The sequence below is a fragment of the Dendropsophus ebraccatus genome, chromosome 13, assembly GCF_027789765.1.
Source record: "Dendropsophus ebraccatus isolate aDenEbr1 chromosome 13, aDenEbr1.pat, whole genome shotgun sequence".
Lineage (NCBI taxonomy): Eukaryota > Metazoa > Chordata > Amphibia > Anura > Hylidae > Dendropsophus > Dendropsophus ebraccatus.
The window spans coordinates 16,860,977-16,885,405 of record NC_091466.1 but is presented as its reverse complement, the minus strand read 5'-3'; the positions used below and the strand labels follow the sequence as shown (position 1 = coordinate 16,885,405).

The following is a 24,429-nucleotide window of genomic DNA, read 5'->3' as shown; positions in this document are numbered from 1 at the left end:
TCGTTCAGTGTAATTGCACATTGTTCATTGTTTTGCTGGGATCAGAAGATGTAAACGATCATAGTACCGATCGCAATAACGATCGTAGTAACTAACGATTATCGTTCTGTGTAAAATGGTGAACGATTTCAGGTTAACGATAAACAATCTCGTTTGCGATCGTTTATTGTTAGTCGTTAAAAATCATTCAAGGCCCTATTACACGGGCCGACAGTGAGGAGCAAACGAGCGATATTAGCGCTCGTTTGCTGCTCGTTCCACGCTCGCTGCTGCCGCTATTCCACACGGCTGCAGCGAGCAAGTGAGTCCGAGGAGAGACGCAGGGGGGATGCCCGGGTGATCTCTGATTGTCAGGGCAACCTATAGGATATAGCGGCGGTCTGCTGCTGCCGCTCCTATTACACGGAGCGACGGCAGCAGATCGCTGCTATATAAGTTGTTTATCTTTTAACATGTTGAAAGACAAATGACTTCAACGACCAGCCGACATGGACGATGTCGGCTGATCGTTGCCTCCTATTCCACAGGACGATTATCTGCCGTAACGGCCGTTACCCTAAGTGGTACAACATGCTTGCTGGTTTTATCCATATTGAACGGGCACATTTTTAGTGGTGTAAAGGCCCCAAACGATTATCAGCCGTAGTTGGCTGATTATCAACCGTTACTACCAATAATCGTTTGGTGTAATAGTGCATGTTAAAAGACCATGATCAACCGATATATATATATATTTTTTTTATTGACAAGTGACAAGGCAATATTAGTACACTCACTGTTGACAATAAGCCACGGAGAGTCCCCTCTGTGGTGCACAGCTATGTTCTCTGTATTCAGAGGGATTGGACAATAGCTGGATTGTTTGGCAGTAGTGCACACTCAGTTACTTCCTCCCTTACTTCTCTAGCCAATCACAGCCAAACTGTGATTCTCTGCTATGCCATGACATACTGCTTGTGAAAGTGCCCTGGACTAAACAGGCCAGCACTGTCATAGTGATGATTTATATACTACTATAGATGCATGTGAAGAAAGAGGGGGTTACTGATGTGCTGGCTTTACCAGATACTATGTGAGCAGAAAGGAATAGCAGCAGCACAACAAGGAAAGGGTTAAGGCTTTATTACACACACACAGATTTATCTGACAGATTTTTGAGACGAAAGCCAGGAATGGATTTCAAGAGAGGAGAAATCTCAGTGTTTCCTTTATGACCTGTTCTCTGTTTATAGTCTGTTCCTGGCTTTGGCTGTCAGATAAATCTGTGTGTATAATAGGTCCCTTACACTAAGTACTGACCTGATGCTGGGGTGAGAAGGAAGCCTTGATCTACCTTTCTTAGACAGCACAGCTCTTGCTCTCTCCCTGCACTTCCTGTTTCCCATGCCCCCTGTGTGTGTTACCAGACATGGATTTCCCCCAACAACACACAGTGGACAGCAGATTGCAGAGAAGTGAGACACCTAGTGGTCAAAAATTTAAACTTTTTTTTTTCTGGGCTAAGCAGTTATTTTTGATAAACAAAGTGATCTACAGATATGTTGGGAATCACATCGGCTATCACATGGAGGGAGGGCGACCCTTTAATAGTCTTTAAGGTTCATTGGTACAACACGCTTGCCGTTTTTTTTTCTTACATTTAATAGGTAAATAACTACAGAATGCCAACTCCAACTTTGTACACCACACTATGAATCCTCCGAAAAGCCGAGCTGCACCCAAGATGGCTGACAGCTCTTGTCCAAACCAACAATACCATCATAGGTCTCTAAGATGTAGCCTTACCAATGAGAGCATGGCTGGCCCAGCCCCTATCTACGACAGTCCTGGCACCTCTGAGTGTCCTCCTGACCACCCATGGCTGTGGATACCCGCCTCCAACACTTCAGTTTCCCACTAGAGTGAATCACCATGAGGCCGACACAGCTCAAGTCCGAAGTCTCTAAGGGACGCCAGCTCTTCAATAGCACCTCTTACCGTAAACACTGCACAACAGAAGCACGCCAACACACATGAACATGCACTTGGCACAGGGAATGGTATTTTCTTCTAACACAATTTGGGTTGCGCTGACCACTTGGCACCACTCACACAGTTCTACTTGCAGGAGGAAGGGATATTACAGACACTGATTTATGGTTCAGTTTAACTGGTTCCTCCACCTCTAGCATACACTCCTGTTGTCAGGGCCGCCGTCAGCACAGGGCTTACCTGGGCAAGTGCCGGGCCCACAGTGCCTCTAGGGGCCCAGAGAGGGAGAGGGGCCCGGTGTTCTAATGTTCAGCCTGATCACTGTAGTGCCAGGTTAGTGGCCTGAACATTAGAAGACACAGGAGACGGAGCAGGACCTACACAGAGAGAGAAAAGGGTGAAGGACCTGATCACATGACCCGAAGGTCCTTAACCTGAGGCTGCATTCTCACGTTCCTGACAGAGCCATAGGGCTGATTCAATACAGCGCGGCACATATCTGTACAGTTCCCCCGCTCCCAGCATCTAATTACAGATGCTGCCCAGGCGGGGGGAGGGTAGATTACAGGCATTCCACGTCCGTGTTCTGTGAGGAACACAGAACGTGAGAATACAGCCTTAGGCTATGTTCACACTACAGAAAAAGTACAGCCATTGTTGCCATCGGCAACAGCGGCCGTACTTTGTGCGGTGTGTAACATCTTCTATGGGATCCCGGCCGGAGCTTATACACATCATATACGCTCCAGCCGGGATCCCGTACGGGGCCGCAAATAACTGACATGTAGGAAACTACCACTATGAAGCGATCGTCTCCGGTCGCTTGCTTCATTGTGTGCTGTGGGAGGTTCTGATGCGGGAGCGCGCTGATGCAGTACCGGCCGGGATGATCCGTGCAGAGACCGGCCGTTCCGTGACCTGGCCGGGTCACAAAACGGCCGGTCTCTTCACGTAGTGTGAACGTAGCCTTACAGTGTGGAGAGCAGCCTGACAGAGAGGAAGAGCTGTTAGTGCTGTCTGACTGTTAGTAGTGTCTGTCTGAGTGTGTCAGTTAGTCAGTCAGTGTCTGTTTCAATAATGTGTATTTGTGTATGTTAGTGGTGTCTCAAGTGATTGTGCATAGTGTGTGGATGGATGAGGGGCCCACTGAGGCTCTGTCGCCCGAGGGCCCACAAAACCCTGGAGCCGGCCCTGCCTGTTGTACCTGCATACCACACACATGCACTCTCACACAGTCTCTTAAAGACACATCTCAGCCTACCTGACAACATCTCACTGCCAATACAATGGCCCCTATTGACTGGCGGCTACCCCCTCTGCAGGATGGCAATGAGGCCAGAACAAAGCAACACCACTAATACAATGGTATACAAGGTGCAAGGTGGGTGCCTGGACTCTAATCCTAATCTCTATATATTCCTAGAGTGGGTCTCTTTCACACCACAAAGGTCTTATTAGTCACTCTCAGGCTTTGTCTTGCCTTACTTAAAGCGGTATTTCACTCAAATATGAGACTAACAATTCCTTCCATACTTGTTATTATTTATTCAGTCTCCTCCCCCCAGTTCTGAGCTGTTGCTTTCTGCTGAAGATACAAAATCTGTGTGTGAGCTTTTCTCTCTGCCTCCCCCCTCACCTCTGAGACAGCCGATGTAAGCAAATCCCTGGCAGGCTTTATCTGCAACATTGTAATGCTGGGAGGGATAATCACAGTGAGTTCATCGGCTAGTTGACCTCAGAATAACCCTCACAGCATTACAAAGAAGCTACAAAGTTGCAAATACAGCCTGCCAGGGACTTGTTTACATCAGCTGTCTCAGAAGGGAGAAGAGAGGAGGGGGAGACAGAGAGAAAAGCTCACACACAGATTCTTGTGTCTTCGGCAGAAAGCAGCAGCCCAGATCTGGGGGAAGGAGACTGAATAGATAATAACAAGTATGGAAGGAATTGTTAGTCTCACCATGGGCAGCAACATAATAAAAGTTATGTTTGAGTGGAATACCCCTTTAAGCCTAAGCACTTGCCTAACTGCACAAACTCCCCAGATACTGAGTACGGTCACTCAACACGTATGCTATAGGGTTATATGGTAAATGTGTATCAACCAGTATTAATACTTATGCACTTTTGCCATACACTGAAGGAGCTCACAAAACCTATTCCACGGCTTGGTGCTTGAGACTGCTCTCCTCTCGTGCCATATTCTTATTGTGGTCAAGGTTGGACTTGCAAGGGCTGAACTGAAGGCTACTGTTATCCCTCCTCTGGCATCATGTCTTTCTGCATCGCTCACAATAAGCTAACTCTTTGTCAGGTTCTTTGGGAACCGCACCATGCCTCCTAGTTATTTGCTCTACTCAGCACAGGGGTCCTCTGCCTACCATGTGGCTTCATCCACAGACTGACTCACTTCCTCTCAGCAATTCTTTTCATAGCCATCCCTGTTTATGGCTCTACAGAGTCATCTAGTGGCAGCAGTTAATATTGCAGGCTTACATTGACTATACTGAGTTATAAACAGATAAATCCGCCCTGACTGCAATTGTAACAATGGATGCCACAGATTTTGCATAGTTGTTTAAGGAATTTTATGTTTTTGATGATAATGACGACGGTTTTTCACCTTTCAGAATGCAGAAAAGATTAATTTTATTTCTTTACCTTAAAATTTATTCTTTGTGGTATTAAAGGGGTACATTAGGGTTTTTCTTTCCAATCAACTGGTTTCAAAAAGTTATATAGTTTTGTAATTTACTTCTATTTAAAATCTCCAGTCTTCCAGTAATTATCAGCTGCTGTATGTCCTGCAGGAAGTAGTGTGTTCTTTCCAGTCTGATACAGTGCTCTCAGTGCTGCCCCCTCTGTCCATGACAGGAACTGTCCAAAGCAGGAGAGGTTTCCTATGGGGATTTCCTACTGCTCTGGATAGGTCCTCTCACAAACAATGGTGGCAGCAGGGAGCACTGTGTCAGACTGGAAAGAATATACCACTTCCTGCAGGACATACAGCAGCTGTTAAGTACTGGAAGACTGGACATTTTTTAAAAGAAGTAAATGACAAATTTATATAACTTTCTGATAAAAGTTTTTCGCCGGAGTACCCCTTTAATAGCAAAGCACCTGATAACCATGCACAATGCATTATTGGGAAGCTGTCAGCTAGAAAAGATGTCCCCAACTGCTGATGACTATATAGCTATATAAGTATCCATATCTTTATAGTAGCTGTCCATGGCTGCAATCACCTAAAGAAATCATAGAAGTCTCTGCTCCTCAACACTGCAAATGCCTTTCAAATGTGGAATACAGCACCCATACACTTGCTGGGTTGGGTGCACAGTCACGTACTGTACAGGAGCAGGGACTCCTTTCTTTGATAAGAGTCCCTGCTCCTTGCACGTGTAAGGTATAAATTTTACAGTAAACTGTCCCAATATACAGATCTCTTATGATTTAATGGTTACAGCCCATTAGATCATTGTTACCAGGTATCTGTATACACAAACCTGTAGATGTGTCATGGGGTTCCCTAACAACCACACAGATGCAGAAGCAGCACTTCTGCATTTAGGACCACAGCGCTAAATGTCACAGGAACCTAAATAATTCCGTTTCAGGAATTGGCTGAGGGTGTGACAGCCTGATACTGCAGATGGCGCTGCTGACAGGTGTGCACAGTGCCATCACAACAAATACGTAACCAGGTACCATGCCATTACACGGGATGGAAGGGAAATGACGAGACCTCATTGCTATTAGACTTGAGCTGAGCACCCACTCTGACCATATAAGATAGCACACTATAAGTTTCATCATAATAGAAACTCAGCCAAAGCCAATTAAAGATTCATTAAAAATTACTTTTGACTTGTCATTGGGCATGTCAAAAGTTATTGATCGCATCGGGTCAAACTGCTGACACCCACCGTGATCAGGAGATACAGAGAGAAAGCTACTTCCTGCCCCCTTGCTAAATCCGACAATGAAGCCTTATAGACTTACAATGCTGGAATTAGGTGTATGGTGCTGCTGCCGCCCTCTCTCCCTGGCTGTATCTCCTGATCACAGCGGGTCTCAGCAGTGATGCCTGATGTTATGTGAAATGTTTTTTTTTTTTAAGGACACGTACACTTTATGTATTATTTATAATGCAGTCCTCTTGACTGATGTCCTTGGCTCGTCTGGTCTTGGCTTGAACTTGTGAGATGTATCTGGAACCCATGTCTGGTTCATGTATGATGGATATAGGAAGAGCAGGACTGTCAGGAACTGTCTAGAGCAGTAGCAAAGCCTCATGGAAAACCTCTTGTGCTCTGGACAGTTTCTGACATGGACAAAGGTGGCAGCAGAGAGCACTGTTACAGTCTGTAAAGAATACACCACTTCCTGCAGGACATACAGCAGCAAGTAATATAGCCATAAGGATCCCATTGTGGCTGGGCTCACTGGGCCCCCGCTCCCTGTCCTGCCACTTCTTCCTGTGCGATGCTGACAAAGTCATTAGCTCCACCCACATTACACAGGATGCAGACCAGAAGCGTCCAGAGCACCGGAGAAGAGCAGGAGCCTGGAGAGGTGAGATTACTAAGTGAGCTTTGTCTCCCAACCTGTGTCTCTCCAGACAGAGAACTACAACCCCCATCACGTTCTCCTTGCAGTTCATGATAGAAGTTGTAGTTTAGCAGCCTGTGACTTTCCAAGTTGCAGAACTAAAAAAACAATCATGTCCTGCTGACAGTTCATAATGTGAGTTGTAGTTTTGCCAACTTTGGGGGGGGGGGGGGGGGGGGGGGGGTCAAGATGAAATTTTGCACCAGGGCCCACAAGCCTTTAGCTACACCACAAATACAAGTACTGAAAGGCTAGAGATATTAAATAGAAGCAATTTACAACTCTGTATAACTGCAGGGACTTTGGATAGGTGAGCATTACTTGTGTATTATTTTTACACTATCCCTGGGCATTCGTATAAAAGAAAATCTACTTAAAATCTACTTATATCTTGATTAAAAAAAACAACCTACTGTAGTGCTCTGTTAATGGAGGAAGTGAGGCGCATCTAGTGAACTATTCTAGGTTGAAACTAGAATTGGAATTGACCATGAAAATATGGAAAGCATTTGCAAATCAATGAAACTTGAACACACAACCATTGTTTTCCAGCAAAGACATACTGTAAGCGTCAGTAAGAAGTTCTGGACAGCTGGATCAATACAGTGTTCAGCCTAACAGCATTCTTATCAATGTAGTCACACATGAGAATTCACAAAAGTGCATATGCTGGAAGGTTAAAGGGGTTCTCCTATTTATTGCAGGCATCTAAGGGTTTAATATAACAAAATACAGCATACTTACCTCCCTGGGCCAGCACCAAAGCTCCGGTGCTCCCCAGTCATTCTGATCATGTGTTGTTTCGGCTCTGCTCATAGAGTTCCAAATCCACTGAGGCTGCAGTGGGCTGAGAACACCACTGGCAGAACTTGGGCAATGCATCATCAGGGTAAGTGAGCACAGGCACTGGGGTAGACCAAAGCTCTGGTGCTGGACCATGAAGGTGAGTATGCTACAGTTTATTACTTTTCACCACAGGTGTTAAACCTGCAGCTCTCCAGATGCCTGGACATCCAAATTCCCAGGCATGATGGGAATTGTAGTTTTGCAGCAGCTACAGGGCTTTACACCCTTTATTGTCTGCAATGTTTTTTAAATACATAGAGAACCCCTTTAATTCTTTCCCATAATTATTGACCAGTATACGTTAATAGGGAAAATAAATTGTAAACTCCATTGAGAATGATAGGAGTGGTGACAATCTCTGCCCAGTGCTAGAGAACTTGTCAGAGCTTCATAAGTAACAGATATGAATTAGTTAATTCCCTCCACTGTCTAATAGGCCTCATTTAACAAGATGATGTTAAATGATAGCTGATATGATATGACGTTATATATTATACATGGCAGAGTTAAAAACTAAAATTCTGATTTGTTTTTTGTTTTTTAAATGAGATTAGAAATTATATTAGAAGATTTGTTCTACATGTCATTACGGTATTTCTTACAAACCTCTGTCGCCCTCTTGTGGTAAAAAAATAATAAACTTCTGCTGCCAGTGAATGAAGGTGGATTGTAGCTGCAATTATTACCTACAGATGACATAGCAATAAAAGTGTATGACATATATTGTAAACCTTAGTATTCTGGCCAAGAGCACACACAAATCTCAATGTGTGCGATAAGAAGGGTTCATCAATACCGTTTCCACAAAAGTAAGACCTAGTAGAGGTTTTGCTGAATATAAGGCCTCCCCCAAAAGTAAGACCTAGCAGAGTTTATGTTTAGAAGAATGCCTGCCAAGCAGAACACCAGGGCATGGGATTCTTTTTAGCCTGCCGCCATTGTCCATTACCTTCACCGTCCATTGCAGAGCAGCTGCATGCAGGACATGAAGATCATCACCTTCTGCCAACCCCTATGTTCACTTCCTCAGACACTCAAACACACAAGTAGGCAGCACTTTAAATCAGTCAATCAATTTTATTTTCACACAGCAACGTTTTGGTGTACACCTTTCTCAAGATAGCCTGAGAAAGGTGTAAACCGAAACGTTGCTGTGCGAAAATAAAAGGGATTCACTGATTTGAAGTGCTGCCTACTGGTGTGTTTGATTATCGTGTTGTAACTGCTGGATCCAGACTGTGGAGGGCATGCACTCAGGATATAGTGAGATACCAGTGCTGTTTCTATTTTTTCCTATGTCCTTTCTTCGGCTGTCCCTTGTAAATGTGCAGACAAGGCATCAAGAGGCCCGTCACCATTCCCCTTGTCCCCTACCACCAGATGTAGAGCTGCACCTAGTCTGCAGCTATCCCGTCGCCCGTCGCCATACCATACGCTGTCCCTGCTGTGCTGTACAAGCGTACTGTGGTGAGCTCCCCCTGGTGGCCAGAAGCCTTCATACCATATGCTCTGTCCCTGCTGTGCTTGTGACATGTGAATTCTTCTTTATGGAAAAATAAGACATCCCCTGAAAATAACAAGAAAAATTGAAGGACACTCTGTGGTAAATATAGTGGTGCACGTGGAGAGGAACAGAATCCCAGTCACATGCTAATCAAGCAGATCCCGGCACTCACCAACATAATTTTTCTATCTTTATTTAGCTTCACAAAACGATAGGAAAGCAGGACGCGTTTCAGACACTGCCTCAGACAGACAGATGCAGTTGACAAAGGTTGTTGCTAAAAGGCGTCATGCTTTCTTATTGTCTATGGATATGTGAAGCTAAATGAAGATTGAAAAATTATGTTGGTGAGTCCCAGGATCTGCTTGATAACCATCCCCTGAAAATAAGACCTAGCACATCTTTAAGAGCAAAAATTAATATAAGACACCGTCTTATTTTCAAGGAAAATACGGTAGTCAGGGCTCCACTGTGTAGTAAGAAGGGTACATCAACCAATGTATTTTAGTCAGGGCTCCCCTGTGTAGTAGGAAGGGTACATCAACCAATGTATTATAGTCAGGGCTCCCCTGTGTGGTAAAAAGGGTACATCAACCAATGTATTATAGTCTGGGCTCCCCGGTGTGGCAAGAAGGGTACATCAACCAATGTATTATAGTCAGGGCTCCCCTGTGTGGTAAGAAGGGTACATCAACCAATGTATTATAGTCAGGGCTCCCCTGTGTGGTAAGAAGGGTACATCAACCAATGTATTATAGTCTGGGCTCCCCGGTGTGGCAAGAAGGGTACATCAACCAATGTATTATAGTCAGGGCTCCCCTGTGTGGTAAGAAGGGTACATCAACCAATGTATTATAGTCAGGGCTCCCCTGTGTGGTAAGAAGGGTACATCAACCAATGTATTATAGTCAGGGCTCCCCGGTGTGGTAAGAAGGGTACATCAACCAATGTATTATAGTCTGGGCTCCCCTGTGTAGTAAGAAGGGTACATCAACCAATGTATTATAGTCAGGGCTCCCCTGTGTAGTAAGAAGGGTACATCAACCATTGTATTATAGTCTGGGCTCCTCTGTGTAGTAAGAAGGGTACATCAACCATTGTATTATAGTCAGGGCTCCCCTGTGTGGTAAGAAGTGTACATCAACCAATGTATTATAGTCAGGGCTCCCCAGTGTGGTAAGAAGGGTACATCAACCAATGTATTATAGTCTGGGCTCCCCTGTGTAGTAAGAAGGGTACATCAACCAATGTATTATAGTCTGGGCTCCCCTGTGTAGTAAGAAGGGTACATCAACCAATGTATTATAGTCTGGGCTCCCCTGTGTAGTAAGAAGGGTACATCAACCAATGTATTATAGTCTGGGCTCCTCTGTGTAGTAAGAAGGGTACATCAACCATTGTATTATAGTCAGGGCTCCCCTGTGTGGTAAGAAGGGTACATCAACCAATGTATTATAGTCAGGGCTCCCCTGTGTGGTAAGAAGGGTACATCAACCATTGTATTATAGTCAGGGCTCCCCTGTGTAGTAAGAAGGGTACATCAACCAATGTATTATGGTAAGGCCTCCCCTGTAATGTTCCAAAGCTAGGCCAGGTCATGTCACAGCAGAAGCCATTGACACTCAGTAGTTACGTGACACTCAGTAGTTATGAGTCACATATAGCAGCCGACTGCCTTATATAAAGGGAAAGAAAATCCCTCCTGACTTCCAACATGGCAAGCAGAGTCAATCCCTGAAGGAACAATCAATCCCCGGGCTCTTCTTAGACTCTTCTAGTGAATTCAGCAATGTCCATGGGGCATCGCTGAAGGATTCGGGACCCCAAATGGAAAAAGTCAGCTTGGGCCACCCCCCTGTCCAGGCATGATGGGAGTTGTAGTTTTGCAACAGCTGGAGAGCCAAGGTTCCCTACCCATGCTCTAAATCAGGGGTCCTCAACTGGCGGACCGCGACCCGAACCCGGACCACGGAGGCCAGCTGTCTGGTCAGACCTCCCAACCGCCTCGTCCCGGGACGGTCCCCATGTGTCCGCTCCACACCGCAATGCCTCCCGCCCCATAGGCGTACTGTCCTTAGATTTCAGTACGCCTGTGGAGCTGGGGGTAGTGTCGGCCCGGCCCCCGACTGATACGCGCTCTCTGGGGACGTCCCGGGGATTCCCCAGCAGTGACTTCCCGGAAGTACAGGCCAGCGGCGTACACTGAGATCACTGGTGCGCGCTCTGCTGAGGAATCCCCGGGACGTCCCCAGAGAGCGCGTATAAGCCGGGGGGCGGGCCGACAGGAGAAAAGAAGAAGACAGCCGCAGCTGGGGAGCGAGGTGCTAGGTGAGTTGTGGTTTGTTTGTTTTTTTTGTCTGGGGGCCATCTATAAGGGGAGAGCGCACTGGGGGGGGGGCTATATACTAATGGGGGGGAGCTCACAGGGGGCTATATACTACATGGGGAGAGCTCACAGGGGGCTATATACTACAGGGGGAGAGCGCACAGGGGGCTATATACTACAGGGGGGCTATATACTACTGGGGGGAGCGCACAGGGGGGCTATATACTACTGGGGGAGTGCACAGGGGGGCTATATACTACTGGGGGGAGAGCACAGGGGGCTATATACTACTGGGGGAGAGCGCACAGGGGGCTATACACTACTGGGGGAGAGCGCACAGGGGGGCTATATACTACTGGGGGGAGTGCACAGGGGGGCTATATACTACTGAGGGAGAGCACACAGGGGGGCTATATACTACTGGGGGAGAGCGCACAGGGGGCTATATACTACAGGGGGAGAGCGCACAGGGGGCTATATACTACAGGGAGGCTATATACTACTGGGGGGAGCGCACAGGGGAGCAATGAGACAACATGGCCCCTCTGCTGCCACCACTGGCTGTGTCGGGAATAGCAGGGCTGCAAAAGTTTATCATATAGCTTCATATAGATCTAAATTTAAAATAGAGAAAAAAGAATGTATCAATAATAAGTAATGTCTGTACTATACTAAAGCTGAGGAGGATACACTTACTATAATATTTACTTGTACAGTATAAGCGCCAATAGTAAATATGGCCGCCGCTGTCTTCTCAGCGAGTCACGTGATCCCCGCCCTCACTTCCGGCGTCCCTTCGCGTCCTGCGGCGTTGCCCGGCAACCACTGACAGTGGCGGGCGTTTAATTCAGAGTTGTAACGAGAAACAAAATGAAGCGGGCGAGCGCCCTGAAGGAGGCTCTGTGCGCCCTGTGTCGGCTGCTCTCCGCCTCCGGGTCGTGCTGGGATCCTGAGACGCTCCGGAAATCTAAGTTTAACCGGCCGGAGGCGGTAAGATACGTGTGTGTGCGTAACTCGTGCAGCCAATCAGATCCCTTCTTTCACTTTACGTCACGTGTTTGAAAAGTGAGATGTAAGATCTGATTGGCTGTCTTGTGTACAAGGGTTTAGCTCTATGGGCCCGGTGTGTTGTAGTTATATGTAGATCTGGCATGTGTTGGGCCTTGTTCACACACAGGTGGAGAGTTATTAAGCAGCCTTATACTAAGAATGCCCTATGTTACCCATAGCAACCAATCACAGCTCCGCTTTAAAATATGAATGAGCTCCCATTGGTTGCTATGGGCACAAAGGGCAGCCTAATGTCCTTTTTGTGACATTCTTTGCCCAGCTGTATTGCTCTATGTGTATACGTATATTGTGTAGGCAGGCTTCCTGCACAAAGCCCTTCTGCCTATTAGTTGTAGTGGTTGGTGGGGGTCTCAGCAGCCAGAGACCACTGATCACAACTACGGACATGTCACAGTTAAAGTGACTGTACCACCAGGCCTAGGCTGAAGCACTGGAGGTGGCCGACCCACCCCCAGTGGGAGGAAACCCTAGCCCCACTATGATAGGGTTCCATTGATTCTAATGGAGTCACGTCATGGAGGGGCTGGGGTTTCCTCCCACTAAGGGTGGATCGGCCCGCCTCCAGTGCTTCAGCCGGGGCCTGGTGGTACAGTCACTTTAAAATTATAGGCCCATTTTAAAGGGAAACTATGAGCAGGTTAGACGTATCTAACCTGCTGACATGTCCCTATAGCACACGGGGCACCAATGCACTTTTACATTAGCTGATCAGCAAACAAGCGCTGATCAGCACTCATTTGCAGCGCCTTTACGCAGCATGAGAAATTGAGCAGCCGGGCTGCACGAACGATCCTTGTATCATTTGTGCAGCTATGGAAACTGACAGCACGGATATATGTATATCTGTGCTGTCAGTTTGCAGATCACACAGCAGTACATACTTACCTTGTGCGTTGCTGCTGTGACCTGGCATTCTGTTTTTCTGCCCTCCAGCTGCTGCATCTTCAGGCCCTGCCTCCTCCGGCTGTCAATCATTCTGGAGGATGCTTCTTAGCTGCTGATAGTTTGCATTTAAAGCGGCACTATCAGCAGGTTCTTCCCAGAGAACCTGCTGATATGTCGCAGTAGCTGTCTATCTCAGTAGTAGATTACTTGATTAAAGTGACTGTATCACCAGGCCCAGGCAGAAGCACTGGAGTCGGCCGACCCACCCCCAGTGGGAAGAAACCCCAGCCCCTCTATGACGTGACTCCAGTAGAATCAATGGAACCCTATCATAGAGGGGCTGGGGTTTCCTCCCACTAAGGGTGGGTCGGTCCGCCTCCAGTGCTTCAGGCTGGGCCTGGTGGTACAGTCACTTTAAGAGCATTTGGGGCGTTGCTGGCAGGCTCCGAGCATCGCCGCGTCCAGCCCGTCCCCTTCCCTCCCACCCGCTGTGCGTATTCATATATGCATAGTGGCCTCTATGTACGGCGCCGTCACAAGGGAAGCTGTCCCGACAGGAGCAGAGAAACCTAATTATCAGCGATCTGCTACTGAGGGACACAGCTACTGTGGCATATCAGCAGGTTCTCTGGGAAGAACCTGCTGATAGTGCTGCTTTAAGGTAGCCAGTGGAGGCACAGTGTGGACTCACTTATTTCTATCGACACCTTTATACGGATCCTGAAGACATGGATCATAAATAGGCACAAAATTCAACATAAGCTTAGACCATGTTCGCACAACTGATTGGAAGCTGGTAAATGCACTTCTGCAGTCAGCAGTGTATCTGAAACATACAGGGGGACATTTATGAAGCGTCTGCCCAAGACGTTCGCCAGGGAGAAGGTGCAGATTTTCCCCTTCTCCCTGGCGTACGCCTCCCGTATGCCCTGTTCGCCCGATGGTGGGGGGCGGCATGACAATTATTTATCATGATTCTAATGGAGCTTTGTCACAGATGGGAAGGCAGATCGTCATGCTGGGGGCCGCCTCCAGTGCTTCGTGCCCAGAAATAGACCGGCGAGGTGTGCGGGAAATGGGTGGTGGTTCAAAAAAAGGACCGCACCACTGGTGCAAAAAGGCTTAAAGAAGTACTCCAGCAAAAATGTATTTTTCAAATCAGCCAGTTTTAGAAAACATATATAAATATATGGTTCACAGAAGAAAAAGAGCGCTGCACCTCACACCTATGGCTGACACTAGTGCCCCTAGGCTAAATAAAAAACACATCAGAATTTTGTGTATGAATTGATCAAGCCATACTGCCCCATGTACCTCGTGCCGGTATCTGATACACATGGGTCCCTACACTAAATCCACACCGTGCCAGTCAGTGGCCACCAACCCCGCAGGCGTGCACAGTCAGGGAACGGGGGCCATGGGACGGCCCTGCGACCCCCATGCCACAGGACCAGACCCAAACACACCACACCAGAACCCGGCCAGCACCGCCGGTGGAGAAGGTCGCCCCCAAACAGCACAAGTCTGGATGAGGTATTGCGCTCACCATAGCTGCTGCAAACAGAATGGGAAAAGACAGGAGGGATTAAAACCATGTGCACTCAGGTGTCTCCTGCTAATTGCGGTCATGTGGGTCTCACCAGGAGGAGTGCAAAACACGGAGAAAAGAGAGAAACAAAATGCGGTTCAGGGAAGAAACAGAGCGCTGCACCTCACACCTATGGCTGATACTAGTGCCCCTAGGCTAAATAAAAGACACATCAGAATTTTGTGTATGAATTGATCAAGCCATACTGCCCCATGTACCTCGTGCCGGTATCTGATACACATGGGTCCCTACACTAAGTCCACACCGTGCCAGTCAGTGGCCACCAACCCCGCAGGCGTGCACAGTCAGGCGAGGTGTGCGGGAAATGGGTGGTGGTTCAAAAAAAGGACCGCACCACTGGTGCAAAAAGGCTTAAATAAGTACTCCAGCAAAAATGTATTTCTTTCAAATCAGCCAGTTTTAGAAAACATATATAAATATATATTGATTTGTAAATTACATATATTTAAAAAATCACCAGTCTTTCAGTACACCACTTCTACAGGGCATACAGCAGCTGATAAGTTTTGTAAAACTTGATCGTATCGCGGGGGTGGGGGGGGGGGGAGAGATCCATCCCACTAGACACCAGGGATGCACGGATCAAAGCCTCTAAGTGCAGCTGTCAGGTTTGACAGCTGCACTTAGAGGCTTAATTAGCCGGCGCGGCAACGGGACCCATGCCAGCTAATAGAGGCACTGCCCGGCTGCACATGTCAGCCGGGATCAGCCACGCTCTGAACACCCCCTGCGGCACCATGACGTATCGGATACGTCATGGGTCGCTAAGGGGTTAAAGAGTCACTGTTGAGTTTTGTTTTTGTTTTGTTTTTTTGCAGAAATCAATAGTCCAGGCGATTTTTAAGAAACTTTGTAATTGGGTTTATTAGGCAAATCTGCCATTATCTGCATTCAAAAAGACCCCAGGTCCCCTCCCTCCCTCCTCTCTCTCATCCACTGCTCATAATCAGGAAATCTCGACTCTTTTACATCAGTTGGGCCCTTTATAACCTATGGAGAGGGGAGGGGGGAGGAGGGAGATTAAAAAAAAAAAAAAAATTAAACGACAGTGACACTTTAAACATTTTTTTTTTTTTTCTTCATACGTTTTTTTACAAAAAACGGATGCATTTGTGTGCATCCATTTTGATTTGTTTTACCATTGACTTCCATTATTAAAAAAAAACATATCAAAACGCATTCGTTTTTCTTTAACATACACAAAAAAGTAGCTGACCTTATTTTTTTATGTACGTTAAAAAAAATGATGCGTTCACAGATCCTTTTTTTTATAATTGAAGTCAATGGATAAACGGATAAAAAAAAAGGTAGTGTGACCCCCGCCTAATAACTTATGGGACACATTGATGACGGTTTTGGATGCCATCTGGAGCCTTGATGCAGAGTGATCTAGATTCTAGCCCCATAATGCTATCCGTGTACCTCCACACTGGTCTAGTGCTACCATAGTGTCTTACAGGTCCAGCACACTCTAAGTGGTAATGTAGTATTACTATTACACCCCATCTTGAAAAGAAATGGCCACCTAAAGAAGGTAAACAAGGGTGTCCGCAAACAGAACCCCTGTCTGACAGCTGTCCCTCATCATATCTATATTAAAGGGGGTCCTCCGGGCATCGGTGCTAGGAACATAACAATCAAGGTATATTGAGGTTTGATACAGTCAGAGGAGAAATAAAGTACATAGCGCTTCCTTGCTTGTCATCCCCGAATGGTGAATTAGTAGAGAAGGATTGCGTTTCTGTATACATATTAATATTCTTTCTGTCACGTCTTGGCTCCTTAGGCACCTGAGTTCTGGGATCTGCTGTACTGTCTGCTCAGGCAAATCTTTCCAGGCAAACAAGATTCATCACCTCCAGCGCCAGAGAAGATAAACTTGGGTATGTCACCGCCGCACACTTTCTTGATGTATGACTGTAAGAAAATGTATTTTTAATGCTTAGACTTCAGCTATTTTTCTTTGTATTCTTCCTGGGTCCTCCCCTTGGGAATAGTGGAAGCCAACATTGTAAAAGATCTTATAATACATTATAAAAGCACTCCCATCGTGTTATTGTTTGGACTGGTTAGATGCCACCTTCGTATTTTCATTGAGCGGTTGGCAGATTACATTTCTTCCCCATGGTGTCCTGGGTGTACGTGTCTGTATATCAGGAGAGACCTGTCAGGCCAGCAGGGTGGGATGAAGCTGGCGAGGAGCAGCCCACTTGCCTCTTCCCCTATGTAATACTATAAGTCATAGTGGGTTGTGATGCAGGAGCCTGTCCTCTGCTGTCTGCTGTATTATTGTACTTGACAGCCCCATCTCTAACCCTTTAGTGACAGCTTCTATATGTGTATACTAAATATGTGGCAGGCTCCATACCCAGTCAGAGGGAAGTCCAATCCCAAAGTTTGAAAAAAAAAAAATTATGGCAGTCATAGTGATGCAAAGGGAAACCCATGGCTTTTAACCTTCCATCAATATAGTTTTTACCCCACTAAGTTATTACTCACATTAGCATATTGTTATTCTGTCAGTATACCTGTCATTTAAAAAAAACTTTGGCACCTGTTAAAAGCTTTGATCATCCAGGATCTCACTGCTGAGACCACCACCGATCAGGAGAATGAATGGGGAGCAGTGTGTGGTAGCAGCCTACACTTCTGCTCTTTCATCATCTCCGTCCAGTGGCCACATAGACTTAAAGGGGTAGTGCACCAAAAAAAATTTTCTTTCAAATCAACTGCTGCCATGAAGTGCCAGAGATTTGTAATTTACTTCTATTAAAAAATCTCAAGCCTTCCAGTACTTATCAGCTGCTGTATGCCCAGCAGGAAGTGGTATTATTTCCAGTCTGGAGAGCAGGAGAGGTTTTCTATGGGGATTTGCTCCTTCTCTGAACAGTTCCTCACATGGACAAAGGAAGCAACAGAGAGCACTGTGTCAGACAGGAAAGAAAACACCACTTCCTGCTGGACACACAGCAGCTGATAAGTACTGGAAGGCTTGAGATTTTTTAATAGAAGTAAATTACAAATCTCTGGCACTTCATGGCAGCAGTTGATTTAAAAGAAAAATTTTTTTGGTGCACTACCCCTTTAAGGCCCTATTCCACGGAACGATTATCGTTCATAAACTCGCTCCAACGACCGCTCGTTAATGATCACTGAACGATTTTTTTTTTTTAGCGAATGATAACAGATAACACACGTGGGAACATAACGATATATGTAGTGTAACGATTATTCTGCGGTCGTTTAAAACGTTCGCCGGGGTGATCATGCCCATATGACACACCTACTTTTTTTTTTTAACCTTTTTACGAACGACTGAAAGATTTGTAATTTTACAAAATGATTAGCAAATTATGTTTCAAAGACCAACAAATTTTTTTTTTGACATGCTGAAAAACAATTTTGAACGACAATATAACGATTTCGCCTTTGTTGTTCGCTCGTTTACTCCTCTTCCACAAAGCGATTATCATTAACGAGCGGTCATTGGAGCGAGTTTATGAACGATAATCGTTCTGTGGAATAGGGCCTTTATAGTGAAGCTGCCTGGATGGAGATCGCTGAGCGCCAAGGCTCATTCTCCTGTCACATCAGTTTTTTTGTTTTTTTTTTGTCACCGTGCCTATTTAAATCAAATGTCCCAGCGGTACTTCGCTTTTCTGTTTTTACCGTGAATAGACCTGCATGGAGAAGCCGGTGCCACAGTCCCACACACAGCGCCAGTCTATTACTGAGTACCCACCTCCTGTGTTTCAGGCAGGGTCAGTGCTTGGTAATAGACCGGTGCAGTGCGCAGGAACCAGACCACAGCTCTGGCATCCCCATGCCGGCGCCAGTCTATTCATGGTAAAAACAGAAAAGCGCTTTAATCTCTTATGGTTTGCCCATAGCCCAGGCTTTCATATGGCTACTTTTCAAGCCAAGTGGTGGTCACTGTGTGAATGGTTTGGGTCTGCTGCTCCTTATACTAGAGATGTTTTCCCAAGATCCAGTTTGTAATGTCATTCCGTCCTGTGCTCCAGCTGATCGGGTGACATACGTGAAAAGCGTTTTTCAGATCCAAGGATATGGCAGGCCGGAATTTTACCATCTCCCGAATGATGGAGAAGAAGGCAGCAGGGAAATACTTCTAGCCTTTTCTTGGCTCTTGCACAGAGTGAAGATACTTGAAATTCTTTTGGAAAAGAAAAGACTTAAAGTGGGAGACCACATTACAATTTGCTTGGTACGTAGTTAATATAAGTAGATATATACGAATGTGTTTGGGTTCAGTTGGGTTCTATAGATTTTCTGACATCAAAGGTTTTCGGTGCAACTATATATAATTTACTAGAAGAATCCACCTTAAAGGAAAAAGCTACTCTTCAGATCTCCTGGGCCGTCAGCTGTTATTGCTGCGGCAAGATGTAGCTAGACTTACATACAGCACAGAAATGTATCACCACATTTGTTTTCAGTGGCTGGCCACGTACGGGCCACACTTTTTAGTGACTTTTTGCTCTGGCTAATAAGATTGGTCCTGAAAGAAAGCCCTCTTCTATTAAGTCCATGTGGAGGTCATATGAAAAGGTTTTTTTTAGCAGAGCCACTTTTTTATTTTTATTTACTTTATTGTTGATGGGTTATCCTCAGGACATCAATATCCAATCGATAAGAGGTACGACACCAGGCTCTCCCATCTGTCAGGTGATTGATGGGACTGCTGTGCTCGTGTGAGTAGACACAGCTCTGTACACTTGATTGTGGCTATATCTGGTATTGCAGCTCATCCTGTTCACTTCAGTTGAATGATCTGCATTGTGTAATACCAGGTACAGCCGCTATTGAGTGTATAGCATTGTGCCTTGTAGGAAATCATGTGAGCACAGCAGCAGAGTTTCAGACCTCCATCTATCAGATATCAATGACCTATGCTGAGGATAGGCCAAACAAAAAAATAAAATCCTGGACAACTGTTTTATCTTGTACTTGTGCTGTAAGTGTACAACATATAGTCCTGGAGATGTGTCACAGCCTCAGAGTTATGCCGGGCTAGAGTAGAAGGACCTTGTTCGGCGCTGAACGGTACTAAGTTCAAACAGGTATATTGAAGAGATGATTTATTGTCTCAGAAACAACGCGTTTCGAGGTGTAGTACCTCTTTATCATGTTAAAAGAGACATGTCTCTTTTAACTTGATAAAGAGGTACTACACCTCGAAACGCGATACTAGGTGTTGTACTCTTTGTACAACACAAAAAGGTGAGCATAACCATATGTGCTCCCCCTTCCCACCCGAGTATTGATGTTATTACCCTATGGCGCCTCTCTTCCTCTTAGCCTGCAACATATGGTCCTGGTCCTTCTGTTCACATTATAAGAAATGCAAGGAACAGATTTAACACCATTTTGAGTATTGTGTATGCAATGGAGGCAGTGGCATTGACAGATTGCCTGATGCTCTCTTTATAAAAGAGATCAAAGATTAAACTGATCATATTCCCACAGTCTCAACTTTAAAGGGTCACTTTCATGATACCACCTTGCATGCTCTCTATAGGTCAGTGTGGAGGGACGCAGCTCATGCCCAGCAGTTCCTGTGCACGAGACTTGGGACCCTATTACACGGGACGATTATCGGGTGGAAAATCTTTATATTGTTCGAATTTAAACGATATTAGTGTAATTGCAGGCAACGATCGAAGAATGGTTTGTGTGTTGTTGATTCAAGCCCCTATTACACGGGGTGAGGAAGAGAGCTGTCAGGTCAGCGGTCGCTTGCTCCTTCTTCCCCCGCCTGCTGCCAGTGCTATTACACGCCTCGACAGCGAGCGTGGTGGAGCGGGTAAGAGCCAGGAGGGGGCGCGGGGAGCTGCCCGGGCGATTGCCAGATCATCCAGATAGCCCATAGAAGACATATTACATGGAGAGACAGCAGCAGATCGGCACCAGGCTGATCGTTGGTGTTTCAGGCTGTCTAATTTGCAATCGTTAATCGTTAAAAATCGCTTTGTCTATGTTTTAATTTATGGGGCTCATGCACGGAACTCGCCTGATGTGGGGATTTGCCTTTTAACCCGATCCCCCGGCTAAAGCGGCATCTCTCTACACTGATCTCGGTATCAAGGTAGTGACCCAATAAAGGGATTTTCAGTGCTAGAAAAAAAAAATGCTCATGCTTTCTTAGGGTACAAACACACTGGGCGTATCCGCAGCTTATTTCTCGCTGCGGATCCCTGCCCTGTACACTCTATAGGCAGAAAAACTCGCAGCAGGATGGACATCCCTCTGTGAGTATGTCAGCAGCCCGCCCCATTAACCTCCACAACGCCTGAGCGTATACAGGTGATGTCCTTTCAATTGAACAGGACCTGACCTGCAGTAACCAGCCTTGGCCACTACACAGTGAACAGCGCTATCTGCTTCTGGCTCTATTCACTATGTAATGTGGTGACAAAGTGTGCATTTTCTTGTGTCAAGATGGGAGCCAGTAAGTTCTGATCAGCATTAGTGCAGGATTGGGCAGGTTAGTATCCTTGACTTCATTTTTTTAAGCCAGCCACAGCTCTAAAAGAAATGTTTCCTCGCAGCAGACATCCCCTTTACCTCTGCTATTAGATATTTGCTGAATCTTCTACAGTTCTCCGAGATGTCTGAGGAGCTCGGTTCAGGCACACAATTCTCAGTGTTTGCTTTTCTAAGATTAGTCCTAATGTTGCTTTCTTACCGTCTGAACTCAGAACTCTATACAAGTGCATATGAATGTTAATCCCTTCGGGGATGGAAGCTTTTATAGAGATGTACTGTGGCCCCGAAAGAGCCATCAGATTACTGCATCAGGATGGAAAATATAATCAGTGACCTGATTATGGGGAACGTCACCAAAGATCCTCAGCTTAGTCTGTGGAGACCGCTATATGTACAGAAGAAACCGGGCTTAATGGATGTTTCATGTCTATAGCCGCCTGGATGTCTAAGGAAGACTGTGCCCCTCACTGTGTCTGGGAATGAGAATAACCTATTCCCTATGACGTGTATTTTGTAACTTTGGGGATCGATTTGACGTCAGGACCAGACCTGCAGACGTCATAGAGCGTGGACCCCATCAGCACTGCAAGGATTGGGAACATTTCCACAGCATAGACGATAAGTGTGCAATCTGTCCGCTGGGGCCTCCTGCAATCTTTAACAGGATTCCCAAGGCTTCTGTGGTTGGACATGGATGATGCTGCGCTGTTCATTGCCTATTCGAGTGCCAAACTGCGGTTGGTTGTCTTTGTCAGTCCAATAGAGAGTGAATGAAATGGCATTTTTCAAACTGCTGCTTTGGAGACTGTTCCTGACATTGCAGGGGGTCCTAGCCTTCCGACCCTCCAAGATCATACACTTGGGAGGCATTCACACGTTCCATGTACGGTCCGTAAATACGGATGGTGTGCTATAGAATGGAGTGCAGAGCTCCTGGCATTATCACTGATGCTTTGAGTTTCGGCGCTCCCGGCATCATAATGAATGAGGATGCCGGGAGCTCTGAACTCCGTCTGTATTTATGGATCCACGCACAGAACGTGTGAATGCCCCCGTATCTCCTATACTGTGGATAGGGTACAAGTATCGATGGTGGCACCTACCCCTTAAACTCCTTCCCAAAATATATGGGGGGAAAAGTATAGCGTACGCCTGGGATCTGAAACCAAACCAGTTCTGGCTGTTTACTAAGGCGAACACATGGAAGCATCCGGGCTCAGTGGATGTGTAACCATTTAGGTGCTAAGCCATCTATGTCACTAGATGAGGGGGGTCACCATGACCCCACTCTTGACATGCTTGGGTTGGCTTCGTAGCTAAGATTTAGAAATGGCCTCCAGTTCTGCCATGGTACTACTTGTATAACCGTGTATTACGATCATGGTCTCATACACTATCCAATTTCCTGAGATATAGAGGGATATTACCATTTGGTTGGTAATCTCCTCTTTTCCCTAAATAGTCTGATTCTTTATTCCAAAATGGGATGAGACTGCTAGGCTAAAGGCGTGATGAGGAGGCTGACATGAATCATGGTCAGGGGTCTGTGATAATGAAGCTCACCCGCTGAGCCTAGCTCTCACCCATCTAGCTATTCAGTATAGTGTAACGATAGTCAATCTAATAGTAAATTTTATTTTATTTTTTTTAAAGAATTTTGTACATGAAAATTGTATTTTTGACTTGTGGCTGTTCCAGTAACAATTCTGGAATTCTAAATAGACAAGTGAGTGTTACCCACTGGGGAGGTGTCCCTGCACAGCTGGAACCACCTAAGTAGCTACTTATGCTGCGTTTACACGGAACGATTATCGCTTGAATTTTCGCAATAACGATCGCATTTGAGCGATAATCGTTCCGTGTAAACACAGCAAGCGATGAGCGAAAAATCGTTCATTTTGATCTTTCAGCATGTTCTCAAATCGTCGTTCGCTAAAAATTCGCCGATCGCTTCGTCTTTCAAAGATTCACCCTATGTAAAAGATGGGCTTAAGCGATCTTAAAAATGATCGCAATAACGATTTTTCTTACGAATCTTCTAACAATTTTTCTCCATCTAAACCCTGATCGTTATAAAAACCAAATCGTTGCTTCAAAATCGTTAATCGTTCGATTGGGCGAATTATCGTTCCGCGTAAACCCAGCATTAGGCATAGATTTTAGTAAGAGTAACAGAGAAATAATTGAAGAAGAATTGTTATTTCATGGAGAATACAACAGACAGGTCAGGAGAGGCCACAGGTCGACTCTAAGGGTAGCTTCACATGTACCGGATCTGCAGCGGATTTCTGCTGTGGATCCTGGTATAGTGAAGGTTTATGGGGTCACATACCCGCAGTTGAATTTTCATTCCGCTGTGGATATGTAACCCGGCCCCTTTACCCCCCGCAGCCCCCGGCCCGGAGCATACATTACCTGCTTGGCGCCGCGGCTGTGTGTGAAGCTCACACAGCCACGGCGCCAAGCAGGTAATGTATGCTCCGGGCCAGTACGGCGGGCGGCCGGGGGTTAAAGGGGCCGGGTTACATACTGGCAGCGGAAATCCGCTGCAGATCCGGTATGTGTGAAGCTACCATAAAGGGGTTATCCAGGCTAAGAAAAACATGTCTGCTTTCTTCCAGAACCGGCACCTCTCCTGCCCTCAGTTTGGGTGTGATATTACTGTTCCGTTCCATTGAAGTGAATGGAGCCGACTTGCAATACCACACACAACCTGAGGACAGGGATGGGACTGTGTTTTGTAAGAAAATCGCTCTGCTTTCCTTATCCTGGATAACCCCTTTAACCCCTTAACGACATAGGGCGTATATTTACGCCCTGACGCCGTTAGGGACGTTCAGAGCGGGGCCGCGCGGCAGCCGTGCTCTGAACCGCGGCGGTCCCGGGTGCCGCTTGTAGCCCGGGGACCACAGGTATTAGCGGGCGCGGTCCGATCGCCGTGCCCGCTAATACAGTAATCAGATGCAGCTATCAAAGTTGACAGCTGCATCTGATTACCGGACGCAGCGTCATCCCTGGTGTCTAGTGGGGATCTCCGTAACTGAAGCCGGCCGGGGACCGCTCCAAGATGGCGTCGTCCCCGTCTCGGCACTCGTTTAC

The 24,429-nt window shown here is 46.2% G+C and overlaps 2 protein-coding genes across 3 annotated transcripts in view; one reads left to right on the top strand and one right to left on the bottom strand.

Moving 5' to 3' along the window:
* Positions 1-24,429, bottom strand: part of EIF2S1 (eukaryotic translation initiation factor 2 subunit alpha) — a 465,302-nt gene that overhangs the window by 416,411 nt on the left and 24,462 nt on the right. The gene's annotated exons all lie outside the window — the stretch shown is intronic.
* TEDC1 (tubulin epsilon and delta complex 1) overlaps positions 12,054-24,429 on the top strand; it is a 35,754-nt gene continuing 23,378 nt past the window's right edge. Inside the window, exons 1-3 of one of the 2 annotated variants that reach the window (XM_069950315.1) lie at positions 12,054-12,248; positions 16,610-16,706; positions 18,846-19,048. In XM_069950315.1, the coding sequence (XP_069806416.1) occupies positions 12,129-12,248; positions 16,610-16,706; positions 18,846-19,048 (420 nt within the window). In that variant the 5' untranslated portion in view covers positions 12,054-12,128. Of the gene's footprint in view, positions 12,249-12,318; positions 12,382-16,609; positions 16,707-18,845; positions 19,049-24,429 lie in introns of those variants that run through there. The other variant, XM_069950316.1, reaches the window with a different exon arrangement.